General features: G+C 33.0%; 1 protein-coding gene across 5 annotated transcripts in view; it reads right to left on the bottom strand.

Annotated features, from left to right (window-relative positions):
* Positions 1-474: 474 nt before the first annotated feature.
* PCDH15 (protocadherin related 15) overlaps positions 475-27,379 on the bottom strand; it is a 1,516,422-nt gene continuing 1,489,517 nt past the window's right edge. For 3 of the 5 annotated variants that reach the window (XM_067025121.1, XM_067025122.1, XM_067025123.1), the window contains 5 exons: positions 25,626-25,844; positions 22,393-22,584; positions 4,577-4,673; positions 2,707-3,566; positions 1,319-1,388 (listed from right to left, as the gene is read on the bottom strand). In XM_067025121.1, coding sequence (XP_066881222.1) covers positions 2,718-3,566; positions 4,577-4,673; positions 22,393-22,584; positions 25,626-25,844 — 1,357 coding nt within the window. In that variant the 3' untranslated portion in view covers positions 1,319-1,388; positions 2,707-2,717. Of the gene's footprint in view, positions 1,389-2,706; positions 3,567-4,576; positions 4,674-22,392; positions 22,585-25,625; positions 25,845-26,336; positions 26,400-27,379 lie in introns of those variants that run through there. The other 2 variants (XM_067025124.1, XM_067025125.1) reach the window with 2 other exon arrangements.

The following is a 27,379-nucleotide window of genomic DNA, read 5'->3' on the forward strand; positions in this document are numbered from 1 at the left end:
TACCTTCCATACTGAAATTGTGGTTCTAGATGCATTACTGCCTATTTGACCCTTTCTTGCCTCAGAAAGCTTTTGCTCTGATGCTCCAGATAATTATTTAACTTCAAATGGCTACACTAAATTGACTATTATGATTGGTATGGTTAGAGTGTTTACAGAGTGTGGGGTGCACACCAGGGAAAATTGTAAATGATATTTATAAAAGAGATATGACTTCAAGTGTTGTTTAATAGGTCAACATATACAAACAAAAAATTTGAAAAACTTTCTATTGGACAATAAGGAAAATAGGCCCATGATTCTACATAATTTACAGAAGATCCCCACATTAACTATCACTCTTTGTAATTCAGTATTTCATTTAAAAAATCAGGATGGTATAGACAGCAACAGTATAAACCCCTTACCTGTAAAATCCTCTAATATAAATTTTTCCCATATTTTATGAAAAGTAAAATTACATGCACCAAAACAAGTTCCATGAAGCTAGAGATGAAAAGTAATCTATGTTAATCAACAAAATATAAATGATTATTTAGTAAATTATTTCTTCTTTATTAAAATGAAAAAAATTTCAAGGCCCAACAAAACAGCTAAATGTTTAAATGATTTTATATAGTGAATTGAGAGTCTGTCCAAAAAGATATTTGGGAAGAATAATTAGTTGATACAAATGTGAGTGTAAATCTGTCTCTTTTTAAACTTTATAGCCTATTGTTCAAACTTTTAGCTTGTGTGCATGATATAAATCCCATACGTTGTTTTCTCAGTGACAATAAAAAGGGCAGTTTATTAAAAACTGAAGTAAAAATTAAAATAACTTTAAAAAAAACCAGTCACAGTTTTGTCATTGGTATATGGAGATTGTTCCAGGGACCCATCCAAAGCTCCTCGTCATCTGACTGTGTGTGGTCACTATGGAAGTCCAGAACCTCCTTGATGTTCTTACTGTCAACCATGGACTCCTGTTCAACTGTGCTTTTCAGCCTGTTCCCCAAAGGCTTCACTGTTGTACTGTCAGTCCCCACGTGGCAAGGGGCAAATGTAACCAGAGTTGGTCTTGTGTTCATTTTCTCAGTAGAAAATGGCCCCTTTGATAATGTGTTCAAGGGGACATTCTCCTCATGTGTCACTGCCAACTTGTCTAGTTTCTTAAAGTGCCTCCCCAATTGAACAGGGGAAGTAACTTTTAAGTTATCGGTGAGGCAGGCACGGCGGGTTCTCACCACAGAGCCATTCTGTGCAATGTATATATTGCCATTGATATTACTGTGGATTTTAGGGTTGTGAAGATGGTTTCTCTGACATTCAGGAGCACTGTCTTCTCCAGCTGAGCTACTTTCATACTCTGGATCAACAACTAACTTTATCATTCTTTTTCTTGCCCACTGTCAAAATAAAAAAGCATGAATCATTATCAAAGCAATTAAAAGGGTAAAGATTACAATGCCTACAAAATTCAAAACCTTTGGCAGAAAGCTATCAAAAGTAACAACTCAAGAGGTAGAGGGAAGAACCTTTTTATTAACATCAGTTTCTCTTCCACAAATTCTTCATTGGTTTGAGAGCTTAATAACTTCTGAAAAAAGTTGATAGATTGGAAAGTAGACATTTCAGGAAGTACTTGTATTATTTTAGATCAAATTACTGCTATACTGTGAAAAAAATGTATATTGGTTATATTTAAGAATCTGATCTATTCTTTGACAGTTGCTATACTTTTCAGGATAGTTAAATTGAAAGGAAAACCCAGCATTATTAGTATATTCTGTTCGTGCTAATACTTCCATTCCCAATATTTTAAAGATATTTTTAAACCCACAATATTGTAATTCTTAATTAATCCTCCATTATTAGCCAAACTTTTTGTATAATTTAATGCATTTATTCACTTGAAGCGTCCTGGTTTTCTGGATCATCCATTTAAATATATGTTAACTTAAAAGAAAGTATCTTCCCATTCTGCACAAAGTATTTTGTAATACACAAAACAGAAAACTAATGATTGTAAATTTTCCTTTAGTAAGCAACCAAAATTATTATGTTACCCAGAAAAAAAATTTATAACTGTTACAATTCAATTTTTTTCTAAATCCACTTTAATTCCTATCCACAACAGAAGGGAAATGGTAATAACTTTTATTTTTTTTAATTTATATCATTTAACTTCTCATATTTGAAACTGCCAGCTATAAACCTAATTGAACATGTTCATGATATTTTTGATAATGTTTGCCATTTGAAATGTACATATATGCAAAAGTAGTCTTGTAGAGATCTCATTTGTTACAGATTGTCCTAAGGATTTAAGATGATACAAAACCACTATATATATATAATATATATATTATATATATATATATAATATATATATATTCATATAGTCCATTCCAGTAGTCAGAGCATCATTGGCAATACATAATGCCACATTGCAGTAACAGAAATCACACTATGAAATATTAAATACTGAGTAACTGATTGCATGTCTTCTGAATTACTAATATAGGAAAGATCAGTCAGATTTAGCCTAATATATTCTGATATACAAATGTTTGGATAGCATATATATTCACTTCTCTGGCATGCTTCTAAATCTTAAGTCAGATAAGAATCATGATCAATCTCCTCCCCTTCAAGTGTCATTTCAGAGAACACACAGAAGGCACTCCACACAAGAGCACTCATCACTGCAAAACTTTCACCTACTGTGATCTCTTTTAAAGTGCTGTGTTGTAACCTTCTGAGCTTGCTCCTGGAGCCTTCTTTTGGTTTGCTTGCTTGCTTTGGTCATATTCTGGCACCTGAAAGCCCCAAGGACCTCCAGACTGACTTTCACTACTACTGCTACTTGTACTCGATTCTGACTCCTCCTCACTTTCCACACCTTCCGCTGAAGCTGATTCTGCACTGCCCTCCTCAGTGATGTCTTGAGATTCGAGGTCTGTGGACTCTTCCACAGGGGCCAGTTCACTTTCCTGTTCTTCTGCTGGGCGTTCCTCTTCTTCTTCCACGTTCCGTTCTTCTGGCTCTTCAGGTAGCTCCTCTTTTCTATCTTCGACTTTCTTGACCTCTTCAGCAATGGGCCTTCTTCTCGCCAGAAAAATGTTCTTCCTTGCCTTTTCTCCTTCTGACTCCGTGGATTCCGATTCTTCTGATTCAGGGGTAGAACTTTCTTCCTCCTCAGAGGGTGTCTCTGTCTCAGACTCTTCTGTCGTCTCAGACTCACTGAACTCGGATTCTTCTTCACTGTATTCAGTATAGTCGCTTGAGGATTCCTCCTCCGACTCTACCGTGCTTTCTGTAGCTTCCTCTTCGTCCAGTGTTAATTTCAAATAATCTTTATCTTCTGCCTCAAGGCGTCTCTGCCACTCTTCATCCTCAAGGTCAATGATGCCTTTTCTATCAGCTAGTCCTCTAACTTTCTCAAAAATCATGGGGAATATCCTGGCTCTCTTCCACGTCGTAAATGTTGGCTCAGCTGCTGGTGGCTTTTCAATAGTGACAACTACTTCTTCCTCCTCACTAGGCTCTATAATTTCAACTTTTGGTTTAACTTTCTTTGCTTCCTGAAAATCACGAAAATGCAATTGAAGTGTCAGCTGGGGAATGGTTATTATGTGACCGTGTCTCACACAAGTTAAGCAAGAGTGAATCTGCAGGCTGACAGCTTCATGCAAGTTATAAAACTGGTTTCATAGAACAGTCACACAGTTCCCTACTGTTTATCCCCACTGCATATAGGCAGAAGGTGTTCAAGGAAATGTAAATTATTTTATTTTAGCTTATACCTTATAATACCAAAATTTAATGCTTTCTCATTTTTTCTTATTCAAAATTTATTTTGTACCTTAGATCAAAGGAGAAAGAAAGAAATTAATCATTACCTCTTCCCTCTCCCATCCCTAGACTTTGATTAATAGTTTTATGTATTTGCTTTAACAAAATTTTAAGCAATCAGGAAATTATGATAGGTTATCTGAATAGCTAATGTAAAATCTGACTATTTTTAAAATTTTGAACAGGGTAAAGCTACAGTGACATTAACACTTTTTTCTTAAAAATTTTTGGATAAGTATTCCAAATAAATATTTCAGGCAAAGTATAAGAATTTGATATAGATGAATTATGGTAATTTAAACTTAAATGATGTAATTCCGTTAAGAATACTGGTGGTTTTATTTTCCTCTTATAATTAAAAGATTGATATTGCACTTTTTCATGATTTTTAGGTTTGCTAGACAATGTGGGAGCATTTTGTTTTGCAAAATACTTTTTAACATATTTGATTATAATATTATCTTTATGGAATAACATTTAGGATTTTATAAATTTTATTGTGGCTTTATTCCAAGTGTTTAATGTTTTATAGAAATAAATAAATTAAACTTATATAAAAATAATTTCTTTCTCTAGACAAGGCAATGGAATGGTTAGCGTTATTAAATTGTTCTATGGAAATCAACTAAGTGAATAGCATTTCTGATTTTTGAAATGTTTTGTAGCCTGCTATTCAAATAGGGCTAAAAAATATTATTCTTGAAATATTAACATTACATTAAAAAATTACAGTAATTACCTCTTCCTCCTCAGCTTCGCCAACCACCTCACCATATTCCTCTTGTCCAGCTGGTGGTAACAAACGACGGCGACTTCCATATTCAGGCATTTCATACCTGTAACAGAAACTTACAACTTTAAGCGGTTTTTCATTTGATCTGTATAACCATGACTGGTCTCTGTTTTCTTCTTTTTCTTCATCATTCAATCAACAGATATTTATACAGCACCTGTTGGGCTCCTTGTAAACTAGTTACAAAATCATAGAGAAAGAACTACAACCTGATGACCAATGACTTTTGCCATAATGGTACCCTGGAATAACAAGAAAAAGAGTTATTTCAGATTTAAGTTTTAGGAGAGACTAGAGTGAAGAGAAAGGAATATTCTTCCTTGACTAACTGAAGAATTTAGGGCACCAAATTGGTTCTTTCTGAAAGTTTGATAGCTTATTCAAAACAAATTCTCTAAGTTTATAGTAAAAATCTGCTTCAAATATGATCTGTAATGGTCTTTATTTTCCTCTACTGTATGTTTAGAAAGCAGTTAACTTATGTGTGTAGAACTGACTTTCGAAATGCTTATTACCGGATTCTAAAGTATGTTTTCTTCTTCATTTCTCTTGGGCAAATCTTGAGGCTGATTGGTTAGACGAAATGTTAAATATCTCATATGAAAGAAGTGGTGAATTCAGGAATTGAGCAAATAGGTTTGACTTCTATTTCTCATTTAAATAATTTGAATAATTTTATTGCATTTTTAAAGTTGTAGCCAATATCAATATAACCATCAAAACAGAATTCAATATAGAAACATGGTTAAACTTGATTGAAGCTAAAACTAGATACATAACTCATTTTCAGAAGTGAAACTGATGAAATGACACTCATAAAATTGCTAGTAATAATCATTTACTAACACCTTATTATTCATAAAAATATTAAGATACTGGATAAAAAATCTGAAGATGTACCCATGCTCATAACTGTAATAATCTTGTCCATATTCCTGGCCAGGATCAATTCCAGACTCCATGGATAACTCCTATTATTCAAAAAGAAAAATCGCATTTGAAAATAAATTCTTATCACATTTCAGCTCAATGTCAGATTTCCAGACCTAGTATTCGATGACTCAAAACACTGCTGTCAAAATAACTTTAATTACAAATGTTAAACATATTCAAATATATATATATATATTTGGCTGTAACTCTTTTACACAAAATTAAGTTATGCTATTAGAACTGAGGAGGGGGAAAGTAAATTTTGTCTTATGGTAAACCTGTTAAAGATAACAGATAAGCATTTCATTTGTTCTTAGATAATTTTTAAAACTATCAATAGACAGTTAATATTTCAATCTATTTAACACATTACTAATAGACTTTAGCCTTGAAGAAAATTATAACATTATCTTCAGCACTGTTTCATCATCCTGATAACAATTTTCTAGTATCTAGAGCTCTTCCAGTCATCAAATGCTATTCTTATGAAAGGATGTGAAAATAATCATTTATACATTAATAAAAAATGTGCTAATATGCGATATATCCCAAGGATATTTACATTTTAAAACATACTGCTAATTCTGAATTTAATTTTTTTTTAAAGAAATTTGTCAGACAATAGGCCCTTTCAAGGTTTCCAGTTCTAAATTCCAGACAATATTGATTTTTGTCACTCTACACTTATGGAAAGATATTTTTCCTGAGACATACATATAGAACTAGCTTTAAATAACTATTAAATTCAATTTCACTGTATTTCCCTCTTTAACTCTATTTTAACATTTAAATAAGTTGAACTGCCAAGGTTTAACCAAGTTAATTTGCAATGAAGTAAGAAAAAGGAAGAAGGAAAATGTATAGGTATACACAGGAAAACCAGTGTATACTTATTTCTAAGGTCATCTACTATTCATAAGAACTAATTTTGTTGATCCAGGTATAGTATGAGTCAGGAAAAAAAGTCCTCCGTGGACACTAATATATCATTTTAAAAGTGTGGAAATTTACAGCCTGCAGGATGGAAATGGACAATAGCCTTCACTTGTGCTTTGTTTGGCAAATATCATTTTTAAAAAGCGATTAGTTGCCCAAATGCTAATCAGAAAATGCTATTAAAGATCTGAGTTTTGATTTCTCTCAAAAAATAAAAAGATGGCAACACTGGGCTCATATTGTTACACGTCATGAATTTAGTTGGTGGTACTACTCCTTAAAGCAATCATGTTTTCTCCTGGTTACTACTGTATTCTCAACCAGACTATTTTACATCTACGCCCCCAGTCACAATAGGATGCCCCATCTGCTCTTTTTTTTTTTTTCACATTGAATAAACTCTGTTCATTTACATAACTTCCCTAGATTTTTATAAGTTTGCAATTCCTCCACTAAATGTACTCTCTGATGAATTTGCGGTTACAAATACTTTGTGAATTAATTGCAAAGGAATCCAGTTTTGATGTTAAAAAGGATTCAGTTTACCCACAAGATTAACTAAAAGTAAAAATAGATGATAGATAGATAGATAGATCAGCAATACCATGTTGCGTCAGGGACATGGAGCTCTCATATACTTCTGGAGGGATTATAAATTAGCAAAACCATTTGGGAAATGTTTGGGAATAATACCAAAGTCAAATATATGCATCTCTTTTCACAGAAATTCAATTTAGTTCAGGCTATGTGCCCAACATATATATGTAAAATTGTTCACCAAAATACATCATTTGTAACAGCCCCAAACTGGAACTGATGCAAAAGTCCATGAGATAAGCACACTACTACATCGCACAGCAGAGATGAATCTCCCCAACAGAATGATGAGCAAAGGAAGTCAGGTACAAAATGAAACATGATTCTATATTATTCTATTTATATAAACTTTAAAAACAGACAAACCAATCTGGGTGTTAGAAGCCAGGTAAAAAGTTTTCAATTAGCAGTAATCACACTTAGGAAAAACCTCATTGGCTACAATATTGCTGCTACTGAGCAATAAGCGGCTATATTTAGAAGGAACTCATGCCATTTGTGATGACAACATGAAATGAACCTTGAGGGCATTATGCTAAGTGAAACAAGCCAGACAGAGAGATACAAATACTGTATGGTATTACTTATATGTGGAATCTGAAAATAAAAAAACAAATTAAATGCCAAACTCATAGAAACAGAGTAGAAAAGTGGTTGCTGAGTGGAGGAAATAGGGAGAGGTTACTGAAAGTGTCCACATTTTCAGCTATAAGATGAACAAGGTCTGAGCGTCTAATATAAAACATGGCGACTACAGTTGGTAACACTGTACTACTGTATGACTGAAATTTGCTAAAAGGGTACAACTTAAATATTCTCAGCAAAAAAATGAAAATTAAAAAAAAAGACATGTGAGGAAGGATGTGTTAGTCTTTTCACAGGGTATACATGTGTCAAATCACCACAATGGACACTTGAAATATCTTACAATTTAATTTGTCACTTATACCTCGATAAAGCTGAAATTAAATATATGTATTAAATATTTATCTTGGGAAAAAAGAAGCTAGGTGAGTGGTTAGGGAAAGGAGAAATAATATCTGAGTGTTAACATGGAGGGGCTTCTGGAGAGCTAGTAGGGCATGAGCATGCTGTAAAAATTCATTTTGCTGCACTATATGATTTTATGTCTGCAGTTTTATTTCCAATAAAAATGTTTATTGTAGGTAAAGGTTTATTGTAGGAAGACAATTCAGACCAATAAGAAATTGGGACAAAGTTAAAGTCTAAATTTGACTTATTCAAATTAAATACTTTAAAAAATACACGTTTCATATTGGTAGGCTTAGACTTTTTTTTTTTTTTTTTTTTTTTACTGGGGCACGAACCTGCGTCCCCTGCATCGGCAGGCGGACTCTCAACCACTGCACCACCAGAGAAGCCCGAATTAGACTTTTGAGGCATCCAAAACCCAATGTAATTATACTGGTTTAAATGAAGCAAATAGGTCTCAGAAGTAATACTTACCTACTTGACCAATGCATGTTTTACTTAATATATAGGGAGACTGAGCAAAGACTGCCAAATGATTTTGAAGTTGAAACCTAAATGTCCATGAATGGGAGAATGTATAAAGAAAATGTGGTACATAACGGAGTATTATTCAGCCTTCAAAAAAAGAAGGAACTCTTGCCATACGCTACCACATGGATGAACCTTGAGAACACTGTGGTAAGTGAAATAAGCCAGTCACAGAAGGGCAAATGCTGCATGACTTCACTTACATGTGGTATCTAAAATAGTCAATCTCAGAGAAGCAGAAAGTAAAATGATGGTTGCCAGGGGATGGGGAGAGGGGGAAATGTGGAGTCGCTATGTAACAGGTCTAAAGTTTCAATTAAGCAAGATGAAAAAGTTTAGAGATTGCTGTGCAGCATTCTGCTTATAGCTAACAATACTGTATTGCGAACTTAAAAATTTAAGAAGAAAGATCTCAAGTTATGTGTTCTTACAGCAATTTTAAAAAAACAAAGGTTTTGAAGTTGAATTCTAATAACTTTTAGCAATAATGAAAAAATATTTATGGAAACATAATGTGACTGAGTGGATTTCAGATTTTAAAAGAATCAATTTTCTTTCCAGACACTTACTTTTTCTTTTTCTCTGAACAGTAAATGAAACTCAGCTCTTGCTAACTACAATATATATATGGCATCAAATGACTTTGAAAAATACAATAGAAGGATAGAGCAACTGGGAAAGAGCCCAGGAAACTCAATCATAGATTTAATCTGTTACTCTATAGTCTGTAGGGAGAGATAGGAGTTAGTAGAAGGGAATACTCTGAAGGGTCGGTCTTGGATACTTATACCACCCAGAAAAAAAGAAAATGGAGGAAGGACTTGGTGACCATTAAGCTCCTTAAGTCAGCCCGAAAAAATAGTGTAATATTGGCCTTTTTTGCTGTTCCACACAGTCCCTGTTGCCATCCACTTAGCAGGTAAATCCTAGAGTTTAGAAAATCATGCTAAGTAGCTTACTAAAAGGTGCTTTTATGGGCAGATCAAATGCTTAATGTTATTTAAAAATTCATTTTTGCTGACCACACACACGTAAAATTAACCTAGTATCTTATTGACCAAAGTATAAAAATTTATACTGATGCAAACGAAACAAGAAAAATAACTACCATTTACTGAATTTCTTCCCACTATGTTCCAGTTGCTGAGCTAGGAGCTTATATATTAAATATTACTGCCAACATTCTATAAAAGATGAAATTGATGCTTAGGAGGATACACAGCTTGACTAAGGCCTTGCATCCAGTAACTGGCATTTGGATTTTAACTCTGAGTTATCAGATTCAAGAGTTTATGGAGAAGTCTCCATGGAAATTTTTGATAAAACATATAAAAGTTGAATATTCCTCTCACTCAACCTCTTGATGATTTGGGTGAGTAAATCTGTTGTTGAGAAATAGGAATAATTTTTTAAAGCGGAGCTTAGAAAATACTAAATTTTCCAAAGTAAGGAGATATTTAAAATTAACTTTAATATATACGTTTTTTATTTAGGAAGTATATACGAATAAATAAATAAAAATGATATGCATTTATTATATAACTCCAAGTATCTTTTTTCTTCTTGCAGAAGAAAATGTCATAGGCATCTTAAAATAGACATGTGCCCAAAGGCAGTATTTTGAATCACATTTCAATGATCAAAGTCTGTTTATCACCACCCAATTTTTACCTTTGTTATTTCAGCACAGATGTCAGCGTTCTTTCTTCAGACTTTGCCTAACCGAAATCTGATCTCAAGAACAGTTCTGATGAATCTGTATTCACTAAGATAACTGACAGATCAGGTTCATGACTTGCTTCATTTAATGATTGCTTGTTTTTAATAGGAACAAAGTTCTTATTTATCTAATTCCCAGAGAATGAAGCTAAAAGTTTGGAATTTCAGTCACCAGAAAACAGCAGAGAGGTGATTTGCTTGCTTATTTATTTGCTTATTTGTTTTAATTTAAAACCACCTCTTCCCTTCCTTGTAAAATTATGCCATACTGGCAGCCACCCACTCTACCCACATGTCAGATGGGCCTCAAAGTCACATAAGTATTGTCAAGACTTCAGTGAAGGTTGAAAAGAAAAAGAAAATTGATACCTCTGGTTTAAGGAGAGAAGGCCTCAGCAGTTGTTGTTGCTGCCAAAGGAAAGTAAAATAGGAAAAGGTTTAGAAAATAATTCAGGTGGAAAAAGTAGATTATCATTGAAAAGAGAGAAAAATAGGCCACAGCTTAAAACTGGTTACCTTGGGATATGATTTATTATTCATGTGATAGCTACTAACAGCATTAAATAATATTTTGACTATTAATGTTAGAACATAATGTGCTTTAATTTCATCATTGTTTTAATTAACATCAAGCTAATAACCTTAATAAATAAAAATCTATAAATAATTTTTTGGTTTAAGCTTCACAGTACAAAGAGTCATTTATGGTTCTGAAGCACTTTAAGTATCACACAATTATTTTAGCAAATTTAACCTTGTTTTATTAAATTGCCCCTCTTTTTTTCTCCCCGGTCATATTATATATAATCAGGTTCATCAGGAAGAAGGGTGAGGCACACAAAATAATGATATGGCTGTAGTATATTCATCATTATATTTAAGACATGCTCCCCATTTTTCTTTTTACCAAAATGTGGATTGCTTGAACTCAAGCATTAAGCACGTTTTCAGAAATTCTTTTGTGATGAAAGAAATTGCCCTTCCTCGGTTTTTGCAGAGATCATTTCCCACTGCCCCCATTTCACCCATATTTTTCAAAAAACAGTCTCTATTGATCTGTTTCATGATAAGTTATACTTTAACCAGATGAAAACAAGATACACAATTCAAATTTTGGCTTCTCAACTCTTGAGAGGAATAGTTATACAACATAAATCTTAAAGTAAGCATTGGGAAAGCGGGCAGAGAAGTTCAGGGAGATAATCCTACCAATGAACCAACTGTTTGAAATGGCCAACAGAACAACTATTTGACTGAAGGGATAGAATTTTCCATGATACAGATGTTAATGAGTTAGTGCAGTTAAGGTATTCACTTAAAGGGGTAGGAAGTTGAAGTTAGAGATATTCTGATTCAATCTGTTAGCTGTTAGAATTATTCCTGAAAATCAGTTTTTCTTAAATGCATTCATTTTGGATTTCCAAAAAACCTAGGACGTATGAATTCTAAACTGTTAGCCAATTAGGTCATATGCTTATTTCATTCTCTTAACTGAAGAGCTGTATGCCAAACCATACTAACTTCTCAGTGATTCATTAATAGCACCACTTACAGTATTATTCACCAAATACCATTGGGCAGAATGCCCAGTATCTTCTCTGTAGACTGAGAGTCAAATTAACACAAAGAAAAGCCACAGCTTTCTAATAGTCTGACTTGTTTTTAACTCTTCAAAAGCTCAAGCTCAAACATGGTAGGAATGAGCCTTGGACTGATTTTTTAAAAAAGTATCTAAATTAGAAACAGTTTCTAGATTAGATTTATAGCCTTAGAAAAATAAATTTGTGGGAATGTCACAATAGTGAGATAATAATTCAGGAAAAAATAAATTTATCTTTGAAAAGGTCAGCAGTTGATCTTTATTCACCCATTGAATAATAGACATAAAACCCCAAAACTAAGAAGCAACAAATATACAAGAAAATAAATAGTAAAGCATACTTATAAATTCTGTTAAATGAAAATACCCTCATTTTGAAAGAATGTAAATCAGTCCTGCCTATAACATAAATATTGTCCTCATAAGCTTATAATGTAACATAACACCATAAAGCCCTTACCTCTGATGTATAACCTCTCCTGCAAGGCAGAAATGAAGAAATCAGTATTAAACATCTTGGATTTTCAGATTAAATAGAATTATAGATAAGGGTAATTTAAGAAAATCAGAGAAAAACTGAGAAGGTAAATTTTTCTAAAATGTTGTCTCAGTGAGAAATATATTTTGTGGCAGTATCAAGACAGGAGAATTAAGGTTTCATGCCTGCATTATTAAAAATAATTATCACGCCAGACCCTCATTCCATATGAACACCAAACCATTCACAATCTATTTTATCTCAATGGTGTATAATAACATACTTTGACATACTTTGACTCTGTTATGATCAGTTGTATTAAAAATATTCTACATCATGTCTGTCCTAAACAAGTCTTTATACATGTAAGATACTCATTTGGGGAAAAGATATGTTTCATACATGAAAAACATATTGGTACAGAACAACAAAAAATATCTCCATGACTAGAACATATTCTTCCAAATGTTTGTAAGATTTTTTTGTTTGTGTCCATTTATTCTAAAAATAATAAATGCAAAATATTGACTAGCCTTTAAAGGTCAATTACATTATTAAACATGACGTAAAAAAGTTTTTAGAGATATAATAGCCAAACATTCAATATTACCTAAAGATTTATAAAGTTAAATGGACAAGTAAGTGAAACAGTTGACTGTACTTGAGAGGGAAAAAAACATGGAATCTTTTCAATGTTGAATGTCATTAATTATGAAGATTTTTCATTTATTATTCATTAAACACTTGACCTAAAGTATAAAACTGGTGCTGTTGACTATGCTATATGAAATTAATAAACAACTGCAATGAAGATTTATTATGAAGACTTTCTAAAGTTCAGCAAAACAATCTGTAGAAAATTTATTTAAAATATTTCAAGGACTTTAAAAAATAAGTCTGCTTATTTGAATGCATCTTAAGTGGTTAAGGCATTGTTGATTGAAATGGCTGGAAATAATGGTAATATAATGCTTATACGCATATATTGCTATCAGCAATTTATTACAATAGTCCGCCCTTATCTGTGGTATCTCTATCTGTTACCTGCAGTCAACCATGGTCCAAAAACATTAAGTGGAAAGTTCTGGAAATAAAAAATTTGTAAGTTTTAAATTGCACTCCAATCTGAGTAGCATTATGAAATCTTACACCATCCTTCTCTGTCCCTCCCAGGATATGAGTAGGCCCTTTTTCCAGTATATCCATGCTGTATGCACTACCCACCCATTAGTATAGGAGTATATATATATATAGAGAGAGAGTTTGGTACTATCCGAGGTTTCAGGCATCCACTGGGGGTGTTGCAGGGTGCATATATTATATGGTTCTGCCAATAGGGGAATGATAATCCTAAAGCATTTAGAAGTTTAGACATTTTTAGCTTTTACTCAATTTGTATCTTTTAGAAATATGTAGAGTTGAGAGCTCACACCTAGATTTTAATAATGACTACTGAGTCACATATGTAATATAAAATATCCAATAAAACCTATATTTTATTTTCTAGGACATTTAACTTGCTTCTTTTCATTAGCAATATTTTCCATAATTAGGAACTAAAATATCAATAGATGAACTATACTTTTTGTTGAACTATACTTTTTGAACCTTTTTGTTGCTTTTTATTTGGTTATTTGTATTGTATGTCTTAGCTCAAAGGCAAAAAGTAACTCAGAAAAGGTAAACAACAGAATCAATATGTGTAGTTATCTGTCTGCTTTCAGTTAACATGACTTCCTATTGATCCTTATAAAACCATTCATATGATATTGATACATCGTGTTATGTAGTTTATATCCAATGTGTATTAATTTTTCATTTTACACCATTTGTATGTATTACTGTTTACTTTTAACAATAAGGATAATGTATGGTAACCTGTTTATGTCTTTTAATAAGGTACCTAATAAGTTCTTGTGTACTAATTGGATCATAATAAATGCAGAATGAAAAAAGGGCATTCTTTTTTTAGAGGTTGGTTGTCAGGTTATGGGGGCTTAGGAGCTGTGGAGAGAAATAATATTTTGGCTTGTATACTCAAAGAATATTTTTAGGTCTCATGTAGATGTTCAAATTGACTTTTATGATGAAGGGAATCTCTAAATATAATGTGTCAGTAAAAGACTAGATTAAATATAAAACAATGGGCGTTTCACTTGAAAAGTGTAAGATGCAAGAGGGAGGGGGTATGGGGATATATGTATACGTATAGTTGATTCACTTTGTTTTTTTTTTTTCGGTATGCGGGCCTCTCCCGCTGCGGGGCACAGGCTCCGGACGCGCAGGCCTAGCGGCCATGGCTCACAGGCTTAGCTGCTCCGCGTCATGTGGGATCCTCCCGGACCAGGGCACGAACCCGTGTCTCCTGCATCGGCAGGCGGATTCTCAACCACTGCGCCACCAGCGAAGCCCAGGTAAGCCCAGGGAAGCCCTCCGATTCACTTTGTTATAAAGCAGAAACTAACACACCATTGTAAAGCAATTCTACTCCAATAAAGATATTAAAAAAAAAAAAAGAAAAAAGAGTGCCCAGTCAAAAAAAGATACTAATAAAGTAACAATTTTTTTTGTTTGTTTGTTTTTTTGCGGTACGCGGGCCTTTCACTGTTGTTGCCTCGCCCATTGCGGAGCACAGGCTCCGGACATGCAGGCCCAGTGGCCATGGCTTGCGGGCCCAGCCGCTCTGCGGCATGTGGGATCCTCCCAGACCGGGGCACGAACCCGCGTCCCCTGCATCGGCAGGCGGACTCTCAATCACTGCGCCACCGGGGAAGCCCCAAAGCAATAATTAAATAAGGCTATACATACCTACATAAAATTGTTATTTGGATTTCTTGTATTTCTTTGGTAATTATTTAGAGATTTCATTATCAAAGAATTCTAAGGAATTATCAAGACATTTCTTACACATTTCCAAGAGGTTGATACAAAATAGCATAAAAACACACACACACACACACACACACACACACACACACACAGACACGCACATTGAAGGCTTACACAGTTGTCAATACTACCTTGTCAGAGTCCGCCAAATAGCACAAGTTCTCATGCATATGACCAGCTGCCAACAAAACTCCAACTGAAGTTTTTCAGTGAAAGAGAGAAAAACAATCATGTTCAAGAACCCCAGGAAAAAAAATTTACTCTTGATTTGGATGAAAAGAATCTGAAGTAGAGGAACTAATGAAAATAATTAACTTTACATTTTTTATTTGATATTGTTAATTGGGAATGCCAGATCAAATTCTTGAAGAAATGTCACATAATATGAATCAAACAAAACCAATGAAATGATGCATTCATTGTAGGGCTCTGAATCTATATTAATATACTTAAAATGGCAATTATCAAGCAAGACTTTCCCTATATTTTGGAATTGTGTTTTTCTCTGTGCAGACTTATATCTTCTAAAGTATTAAAGCTGAAGAGTATAATAAACAATTACACTTGTATTCAAAGTGGGGATTTCCAGTAAATAAAATGTATTCCATGTGTGAGATGGAAAAAAACTAATTACTTGATGGTCCAGTGTAGCTTTCATTAGGACAGAAAGATGGTACTTAGCTTAGCTGATTAAGAATTTAACAAGTTTAGCTCTAAGATGTAAGAACAACTACAACTACCAAAATCTCTACCTAGAGTATAATTTTTTATTTTCTTTGCCTAAACCAAAGAGGAAAGACATATAAAACTGGTGACAGTTCACCAGATATATTCCGCTTGATTTCTATTTGAAATTTTTATATTTCATTTACATGCTATAGGCTAAATTTGGATGATTTATCCATAGCAATTAAAAGTAACTAGGAATAAAACTGATAATGCATTTTTCTAAATTTGAATACATAAGCATGTTTTATACTATTGATAAACTTAATGGAAATATAATTTTCAACAATGAAATAATAACTAAATTCACACTAGATAAAACTGTAGGCATTTACTTAACCTTTTGCTGAAACGGATGAGAATTTATTTATTAAACTGGAGATAAATATTATTTTTGAAGGAGAATCTTATGATAAAATTGTAATTAAGGAGATGATATACTAATGTGAACAAGCAAAACTAAAGAGCACTTTAAACATTTGTGGGAACAATGAAATGTCTTACAGAAGTCAGCAACTCGAGATTTATGTCCGTTATAAAGAAGGGAAGAGAAAGCACAATGAGAAATAAATAGAATAAGACAGCAATTGAAAAAAGTAAAAGATTTATCAAATGTATAAACATCCTAGGAAAATAAAAGCAAGCCAGAGTAAAGGGTGTTTTTATAAGAAAACAGATGTCTACATCTTATAGCACCTGAGATTTATTTTGGAATACCATAATGTCTGTCATCTCCTACATTTCTAGATACATAACATTTTACTTTGGTAGTATTTCTTCTTACCAAATACACAGGCTTCAAGGAAATAACAGAAAATATGATATCATTTTTTAGCTTACTTGTGACAGTCTGCTGTTTTCCTGGAACACTCATATAAAACTATGATCAAAAAGTAAATGTAAAACTTAACATGATAAACAAGCCATTGGTTTAAGTTGGATATCTAACTTTCATGCCCATATATGCCCGTTGAAAAATAGATTGAAATTACTTACTTTTAAAATAAATGTAGACAAATACTACTACTTCGTAGTTAAGAAAATTAAGGTAAATCTATAATATGAGTTAGTAATGGTGAGATTAATAATCTTTTAAATTAAAAATAAGGAAAAACCAGCATTGCATTGAGTTTCAAGTAAAGGAATGGAATCTTCTTTAATGTTCAAATTTGCCTCCACTTGAAGCTTATGGTCAACAAAAGAGTTGTCCATTTAAAACCAGAAAAGCAACATTACAGTGAAGTAGACTGACTGTGAGTTTGTTTTTCAATTCCCTCAACAATACTGTGCAAATTCTCCAGGTTTTGTTCAGATGTTATTTCCATATTTGTTGTCTCTGAAGAGCAACTCATTTGAAGTTTTAAGAGGTGTGCTGGTGGATTATTTTTTTCTATTTGACTGTACATGTTAGCTACGGACTTTTCAAGTTCTGCTAAGTTTTTTATATGCTTGAGGATGCCTTTTGGTTCCCTTTGAGGATTTGCATTACACACTGTTGTTGATGTTGACAGCTGTATCACAGTGGACTTCATTTCCTTGGCTGGTGTCACACGGACAGTGTGTTTAATAGCTGGTGTCAGCACACACTTCGTGGATGGAACTGAAGTCGAAGGAGGCAGTGAAGACGGAAGAGGAGGAGATGGTGGAGGAAGAGACGAAAGTGAAGGTGGGGGAGAAGTAGAGGGAGGAGGAGGGGGAACAGATAGTGGAAGAAGTGTAGGAGGAGGAAGAAGAGGAGAATTAGAAGGAGGGGTGGGAGGAAGACTGGAAAGAGCAAAAGGAGTAAGGATAAGAGGCACAGGAGGAGGAGGAGGAGAGATTTTTAGTGGATGGGGAAGGTTTTCAAAAATGTCCCTTTTGGTTTCAAAAGTCATCATATAAGTGGGTGTCTCTCTGCTAAGGGGTGCAGAATTTAAAATGCAAGGCATTGATGGAGAAAGTTCCAAGGAACAGTCAGCAGGAGAAACAACAACATTAGGTTCTGATTTGAGTTCCACAGGTCTTGAAACGGTTGGCAAAGTGGAGAATGAGGAGTGAGACCAAGGAGAGGAAAGTGAAGAGTCTGAAGACAGAGATTGCAACTGTTCTGTTCCTTGTATGATCAGTGATTCACTTTGCCTTATTTCCTCTTTTTCTGTTACATTTGTGTCTTCAGCTGTAAGCAAGGGACTACTGTTACCTCTTTTGTTTGGATTGGTTCCAGTACGTTCATTTTCAGCTTCCTGCCTGTTGCTTTCCCTTTGCTTTAGAGCTATGGTTTCTGACCTATTGGGAAGTTCCCACATTGGTCTCCTAGGTAAGCAGATTGGCCGATTCCACATCCTCTGAATCTTTTCTCTTGGGCCCCTCAGAAACTCATTCTTGGTTTGCGTTTTGGGTAATAATGACTCTAGAAAATCTGTTCTTAGTAAAAAGTCTGAATTTGTTGGTCTTTGATCTGTATATTCCTTGTAAATGGTACTGTGGGTATATAAGTCGTCATCATCAGACATCAGTGTGAATTCTCTTGCAGACTTGGGCCAGCTGTTCTTAACAGATCCATCTACATGAGTCTGCTTGTGAGCCTCAACAGTATTGGAAAAGTGCTGATGTTTCCTGTCTTCTGAGACTGATTTATTTTCCCTGCTTTGTTGGAAATGGTAGAGAAGGAAAAGACTTGAAAGAAAAGAAGATAATGAAACGTAAGGAAACAGGTTGTGACATAGCTTTTATGAGAAAGATGTTTTTATGGTTCTCATTACTACTTCAAAATATAAAAGGCCAAATAACACTAATCTACTGAAGCAAGCCATTACTTTGATGTTTCTGTTCTCAAAAAGGCAGGGCAGGAAAAGCTAGAGAGCTGTGAGCAGCATGAGAAATTTTCGTTTTTTAAAAAAATGTGTCAATCTGCACACTGATTTTTTTTTCCTTTTTTTAGTTACCATGTGAAGCTTCCATGACCACACATTACAGTTCTCTAGTGTATAAATCACAGTTCTCCAAATTGCAGACCAGCATGTTGGCTAGTGGTTTCATACCCTTTGCCTTAAGGATGTTCAGAACTGACTGTTTTGAGGAAAGGATCCTTATCTGTATCTGATTCAGTACCTGTCCATTATCTCTCATTTTAGTAATTCTGTTCTGGAGCTAAAAGTACTCTCCTATTTGAGATAAAGCTTGCAAGAGGATACAGAAAGAGCCCCTCAATTTTATGCTTAATAGTTTAAAAACACTATAAATATTACAAATAAGAAGAGGGGCTTCTGGTGTTTCTTTTGAACATGATATGGATCAAATTTCAGTTAAGACTCACTTTAATGAAAAGATATACTAATATAACATAGTTTTGATATCACTGAAAGATTTGCTCAGACATGGTCACTGAGTCATAGTGGCTGTGTGTCATAGATAAAATTGGATAAGTCAAAGGGCACAAATAAGTGTCTCTAATGAAAGCTTTGGGACCCTTTCCCCAGAAAGACTGGGGACTTGTGGTTTTAAATAGTTTGTCATTAGACTTTGCTCTCAAGCTCAGAGTAAGAGATTTACTTTCGTTATTTAATATTTACCAACATAGTATAAATGAAATAAAAGGGAAAGTTTTTGAAAAAAAATTAAAAGCCACATTGACACAAAGCCACATCCTAATAAAAATCAGGATGAGAGGTGAGACAATAAAATGATATATAAAGCCAAAGTTATTATTGTGGCATTGGCAAAAGTACAAACTGGAAGAGAGAATTCTTACAGGTGGTCAGGACCTCCTGAATAATTCAAAAAGTGGAGACAACTTGGATTAAACAAACAGCAATCACTTTTAAAACCTTAAAAAGTAGTTTTTAAAAATCAGGGTTGACATTATATAGCAGTTGTTTCTGTGTAGATCTGTTCTTGGTTTTCTTTTTCTTGGAAAGAACTGTCTATACAATGATACCACATCATTTTTGATGGAAAGATATCCATAAATATTTTTAACAAATTAAAAAATAAGGAGAATTTTGAAACTCCTTCTGCTAGGCACAGGTACTATCTGTGGGAACACTTGTTTAAACTCATGCAATTTCAAGGTTATCAAGAGAGAATGAGGTATAGAAGATATAACTTTCTTTTTAAAAGTAAATGTACAGTAAAAGATGAAGATTACTGTATATAGTCTAAAACAGCAGTTAATCTATTCTATTGCATCTTTTTTTTCTCTAATACCCTTGTATTAGAATGATATTATTTACTTACTTATGCCTATGTATCCACAGGTGAGAAAGAGAAAACATGTGATAGAAAAAAACAAGTTTTAACTATAGTTAAATTGAGATGATTATGAAAATATTAACAGGAACTTGCTTTAAACACTTAATATTCATATCCAAAAAAGAAAATGCATGTATCTTATATTTTCTTTGTATTTATTCATATGAATAATTTTAATAATGCTTTAGATAAAATCTATGGCATTTATTTGGTTGTCTTATCACAAAAAATTACACCTAGCTAGCTATATCCTATACACAGGTAAAATTCACCTCTATTAAACGTGGATGACTTCAATTCTAAAACAGAAATTTTAAATGAGATTCTAAGAATTGCTTCTATGTCCTAAGTGAAAAGTTACTCTGCATTGATTTATAAAGAAGACATAAGTATTGTTTGGAAGGAATATAGAAGTACTATGATGACTCCAGTTGTTGAATCTACATGAAGTTGTTAATTATTTTGTGAAGGCTTTTTTTTTTTTCCAAAATGACCTTTGATTTTTTAAAGAAAATATTTGATAATTCATTTGGCGATAGCTTATTTTCTAGTAATTTATGCTTAGAATCCTTGAAAAAGTTTTTGAATAGGTAATTTAAACATTTGTCAGATAATTAAATGTGTAGAACTTGACACTTCAATAAATACACATTAGAATTGCAAAATCCTCTACTATCTACCACAATTTTCCAAATAAAAACAATCCCTAAGTGTTGCTATTTGAAAATTATCACCATCAAATATATGATTCCAGGTGATGTCATAGTATACATATAGTAATATATATCCCTCACTAATTTCAAATAAAACACATTCCACTTTCCACATAAATCTTTTTTTAGTTCAAACATGTTTTGCTAAATGTGGTTAACACAAAGAGAATCAAATCTTATTGGCTCAATTCCTACATTCACCAATAATTCAAAAAGAGATAATCATTTTCAACTTATAAAAAAATGAAGAAAAATATTTAAAGCACGAATTCTGTATTTTATTACTCTAGAAGTAGCATGCCAGGCATTAAGTTCTTTTAAATCCAATTTTAGCATTAAAATATATATTAAAATCAGTTTTAACATTTTAAAAACAATTTTCAATATAACCTTGTATAATAGCATTAATACAGCTATAATGTGATATACGTTTAAAAAGTTTTCCCATTAAAAGGTAAATTTCATAAGTTTTGAGGCTCGCTTTAATCCTACTAGTAAATACTACAAATGTAACACAGTAGAATGTGTCTTAGTCCCTCATTCCACCAAATTTCAGTTAATAAAATTTTTCTGGATGTAATTTAACCATATTCAAAATTGTATAATATCCTTGGTTGTTCTGCATTTCATGCTGATACAGTTACTCTTGAAATTTTTAAAAATATAGACAAGTTAAACATTTCCAAAAGAAACAAGGGTTTGAGGGTAGCATCATTATAGAAACTATAAAGCTATGAAGTCTTTTAGCAATAATTTAAAAGACTTTTTCAAAAATGATGATTTAATATTGCTTAGAGATTCCAAATAGTGCAAGAGAAATATTGTTATATACAAGAGTATATACAAGAGTTATAAATATTAAGTTATATATAACAAGACAGCAGTCTCATTAGAGAGGAATATGATAAAAAGAATATTCCTAAGTGGTTAGATATTTAATATTAATTCTTTATTCATATTTTATAACAACTTAAAGTAGTATCTTAGAAAAGTCTATTATTTTAGACCACAGAATTGTTTTTTTCTTCCCAAATAGGAGTTGGCTACTTTACGATTGTGCTTTATTTTCCTCATTTTTTATGAGAAAATATATCTTCAGAATTAATTTTTAATTTTGGGGAAAATGCCTGATTTTGAAGGTTTCGAAATTAAATATGATACTCAAGCTATTCATCTGCAAATGTCTCCTCAAATTGAATACTTCTTTCCTGTTACTGTTTTTTTAATGATCTTTTGTTTGTTTTTTGGTTATTACTTTTCAATTTAACTTTTCTTAGGTTCTCATCTTAACAATTTTCTGTTTAAAATAATGTAATAAAGCAGGCCGTAAATGGTACTTCCACATCAAGTTGAAATTAAATACTCACCACACAGCATCCAGCAAAACCCACTTCTAAAAGCCCCGGAAAGGTCTACTTACGTCGTGCTGTCCCCCAGTTCTTCATAGAGAGGCGCCCCTGGAGGCGGCGGGGGCGGCGGGGGTGGCGGGGGCATGGCCACTGGTGCAGGGGCAGGGGCAGGGGCAGGCGCAGGCGCAGGCGCAGGCGCTGCGGGTTTCGCTGCAGGTAGGGTGGCTTGGATTCGGGCTGTCTTGGTGCACTCGGCTTGGCGCCTTCGGTAAAGTAAGGATGTTTTGTAAAACTCATTTTAGAAATCATATACTTATCAATAGGCTACCTTTCAATAATAAAGTCCAGTTATCAGAGGAACTCAAACATTTTTACACAAATATTTGAACTTATTCACTGATAAAATTACAAAAGCATCCCCACAGAGTATCTTTTATGTATAACCCCTTCTCCTTAGTTCTTTAAAATATTTACTCCTTGAAAAACAGGTAGAATTCAGTAGAAAAATTTACAAATTAAGTTAAATGATAATATTAAAGGGAGAAGGCAAAATATTTATAAAAAATGTGATTGATAATTGGTAGTTTAATGGATCTCTTTCATAATGTGAGGCATATAGAAGATACATAATTTTCCTTTATTATCAGTCTTCCATTTATTTAAAGAAAAATTATTTTTAAATGATTTAAAACATTTTTGACATTAGTTTACAGGGGCTGTGTAGATGTACACATTTAGGAGGGAGATTTGGTTAGCTTTTATTTCCTTTGAATTTCTAGGAATGCCTGTGATTCTTGCATTGGAGGTAAGCTGCTCTTTTTTGACTCTTGGATCCTGATGGATTCTTGCCTCAAAATCAAGATCCCGAAGGGTGGAGGCTATAAGGGCAAACTGACTTTTTCACATTTCTTCCACTTGTATCCAATTGTCTAAAACTAGCTCAATTCTCTATATACAAAACCACAAAGGAATTTGAACTAATAGGTAGTTCAAATACAAATACAAAATAGACAAATAATACATGGTTCAGGGCAGGCTGCCTACTTTATCAGTGTTATCTCTTTTTTTTCTTTTTATATCACATAAAATCATATACAAAATATTGGTAATTATACTTACACTTTAAACCTGTTTGGGAAAGCAATGAATAAAAAAAAAGAGAAAGCTACATGAGAAATACTGCATTCATAATATTTTAACATTTGATTTAATCTAAATTATGCATAATTTACGGGTTAAACTCATAATGACACAGACTTAATGACATAGTAGGGGAACTAAGTATTTCAATTCAGGAAGTGAAAATGGTGACCACTGTCACAGTCCTACAAGCTGTTAAAACATTCATTGCAGGAAAACAAAGAAATTAACCAAATGGAATTTAAAAAACTGGATTAAAACATGCATATGTGAATTTCAACTGTGATAGAGAAATGGAATATTAAAGATGATCTGATCTTTATAATTAGCTTTTTGGTTTACTACACTTGAACAGTATTAAAAGAATGGAGTCAGGCAGCAAGCCCTGATTATACTCTTGGCCTCACTTTGAAGCTGAAGCTAGAATTGGAAGGTGCCACTCCTGGGTAATGAATTTATGACACTTTTTTTCACATTTGCCTCCTAGTTTTCCATGCATAGCAAATTTCAAAGACACATCTTAGTATTAAAGAATAACCATTCATTCTAATCTATTTATAAGCAGAATATGAAGGTACAAAATTTAGGTTTTAAAATATTAGAATTTTACTTTGAAACATGTTTACTTCTGTTAATCTATAAAAAAGAGTTGCCAAAATTCATTCATAGAGTGTCAGGCTGATTACTGAACTAAAAAGATTAAATAATGCATCTTTACAATGTTTAAATATTAAGCATCTTAATTTTTTGTTAAAATTCAGACCATTTAGCATAACATCCAGGGGGCTTCAGTTTTGATCACTGCATTGTGTGCCAAATATAAGAAGTTTTCTCACTGATTTTAATGCTAGCAGGATATAATAAAGCTCCTTTGAGAAATATTTGAATGAAGAAGAAAAACTGTAATACAGACTAAATTTAACATGAAAATTAATATTGGATTGATAGCTTAATCTAAAAATTTGTCCATTATTAAGTTTGTGCATAGGCTTTAGATTTGGCATATCAACTGATTTATTAACACACGTTGAACTCCAGTATATCAACCTCAATGTTATATTTGCAATTTCACATTAGTTTTGTGAAGGAAAATATTCCTATAGTATCTTCATGCAGAAGGTACTTTTTAACTTTCAGATTGGAATTACCTTACCTTATTTAATTCAATAGAAAATTCTCAGTGTTAGACAACAAAGATAACAGTTTAAGAATATATAAGGACTTTTTCAGTCCTTTCCCTGTAAGTATTTTAAATGGTGAGTAGCTGTTCTACCATTATTTCTTACTGTTTGTTATGTCAGGTAATTTATATGACTTATGATTCCTGTCTGTTATTTACTTTCATTTTGTGGAACCTTCAGAGCTACCTCTCTTCTTAACCTATTGCACAATTTTTTCACCAATAATCATCAATAGGGATATACTTAAAGTATAGCCCTGTATCACAAAGGGTCCCCATTCCTAGTGTCAAAGAATAGCTCGCTAGACTATTTTAAATTAGGATAAATTTACTTGACTACTTAAGAGCCTAAACAAGAAAAATATAGATATTTTAAATGGATGTATTTGCCTGTAGGAACCAGAGAAATGTAAGGCCACTACAGCCAAAATATACTGTTAGATGTTACAATATAGGCTCTAGCAAGGCTAGCCAGGAAAGAGGAAACCATATGGAAAATTACATATTGTGTACTATGATTTTTAAATGATTTTTTCAAACATTGTAATCATCTGCATAGAGGTAAATTTAACAATATGGATAAAAACCTAGCATGACAATGTATTTAGGTTACAGACCTTCCTTTGGAACTGGGTTATCTCTATTTGACATTCCACAGCCTTTGCCCCAGAATACCTCGTACCTTTTCTCCCAAGGCTCTTAACCTGATGAAGAGCATAAACAAAGCTACAGGAGGTAACCTAATATTCCTAGCAGATAAGAATATTTTAGGAGCACAGGAACACTGAGCAATCTGTGACAAATGTTTTGAAAGTTTATATTGTTTTCCCTTAAAGGAAGGTCATTCGGTACAAGAAAACTACAGCACTCCCAAAATGGTTGCAGCATTAATATTTTACAGCTACAAAGCCATTTTACCAGAGATAGTTTTTTGATAATGCCTTCTTGAGGAACTATCCATGTTCAGCATGTATGAATACTTACTGTCTGTAGCTGACCAAAACCACCAAGACGGCAGGAATACAGCAGAGGATGATGATGAAGGCAAGAGCCAGCAAGGCCCCTTCTGTGTAGCCTAGACTTTCTCCTCGCTTCTTAATGCTGGTTACTGCCTCTGGAGTCCGGATCTGCAGAATGCGTCCTCCTTCCCCGTAATACGGCTGAAAGTCTTTATTGATATCGAGGAGTTTGCCATCTAAAAATCTTTATTGTTAAACAGTAAAAGCAATGATGTTAACAGAGAAAGGCTTTTTTTTAAACAAAATATTTTTTGTGATATCTTTTAATATTTTCTTTTATTATAACATAAGCTAAGTCAGAAGTCTTATTATGAATAAGAAAAGCATATATAAAAAGCAAGAGCAATAAAGAAGAGTAATGCCTCCATATTCACATATCAAAGATACTAATAACAATGACCCTTACTTAATACACTTACAGACTGGGGGAAAATAATTACCAATGTCAGTGAAATTTATATCACTATGTTGAGATTATTTACTTTAAGTTATTTAGGTGGGATAAACTATAATATTCTAAATTATATAGTATAGTTTAAAAATATATTCCTGCATTATATATCCTTCGGTTCTCTAAGTAGTCCTGTAAAACAGAACCTTAATACTGACTTCCTGCAGACCACAAAACTACACAGTTAGGGAAACAAATCTGAGATACCAACCCAAGCCTTCATAGTGTATATTTGTGTTTCAACACACCACCTTAAATACTGACACTCTCTATAAAGTTTTTTTCTTCCTGGAAAGAGAAAACTAAATAAATGATGCAAGTAGTAAATCAGTGTAGTCAGGATGACAGGAATTGGTGGTCAATTTAATCTAGTAGCTCTTGCAAACCCTTTCTCTAAATAATGCAATTCCAACTATGAGCATTGTGTTGGGGAGGAGAATTAAGGAATAACTGTTACTTAATTCTATTAGACTGAACAGTTTTTTTACATATTTTATGCTGTAATTAGCAGGCAATTTGTTTTTTTTCAAAATTCCCCAGGAACACTTAAATGATCCTTTACAAATCCTATAATATTGAAGCAACAATTATGGTCTTAAGACCACAAAGCCACAATATGTCTTAGGTATTTTTAAAAAATTTTTAAGACTTTTATCTATAAAGGTGCAACGTCTTGCTATAGAAAACTGAAAAACACAAAATAGTTCAAAAGGCAAAATTACTCAAATGCCCACAATGCAAAGATTACTACTGCTAATATTTTGCTGTACTCAAGTCTAATCTTTTTTTGCTATTAATAAACATTTTTACATACTTGTAACTACACAGCATACACAAAGTGAAAATATTTTAGAAATACATGTCTTAATATAAAATACCATACTTATGCTGAAGATGTGGAAAATATAAAGAAATGTGAAAGAAAAGATTTAAATGGCTCCAAATTTCACCATCAAATAGTAACCAAAGAATGCTATGCTTGTGCATTTTACAGGCTATTTCATCCCTTTGAATACTTTTTATTCTAATTTTCCAAGTGATCATGCTGACTTTAAATCTAGTTAAACACACTGTTCATAGCTTCCATAGAGAAAAAAATAAAGAGATGCTTGATATCAGATATGAATTCCACTGGATAGTTTATTAATCTTCCAATTTAGGAAACCTAATGGTTCAAATAACTCAATTTTAGTTTTAAAGCTACATAGTTTTTCATTCAAGTTTTCATGCTATAACTTAAGGCAGTTAGGATGCTTTTCTTGTATTTT

The sequence above is a fragment of the Kogia breviceps genome, chromosome 2 (genome assembly GCF_026419965.1).
Source record: "Kogia breviceps isolate mKogBre1 chromosome 2, mKogBre1 haplotype 1, whole genome shotgun sequence".
Taxonomy (NCBI): Eukaryota; Metazoa; Chordata; class Mammalia; order Artiodactyla; family Physeteridae; genus Kogia; species Kogia breviceps.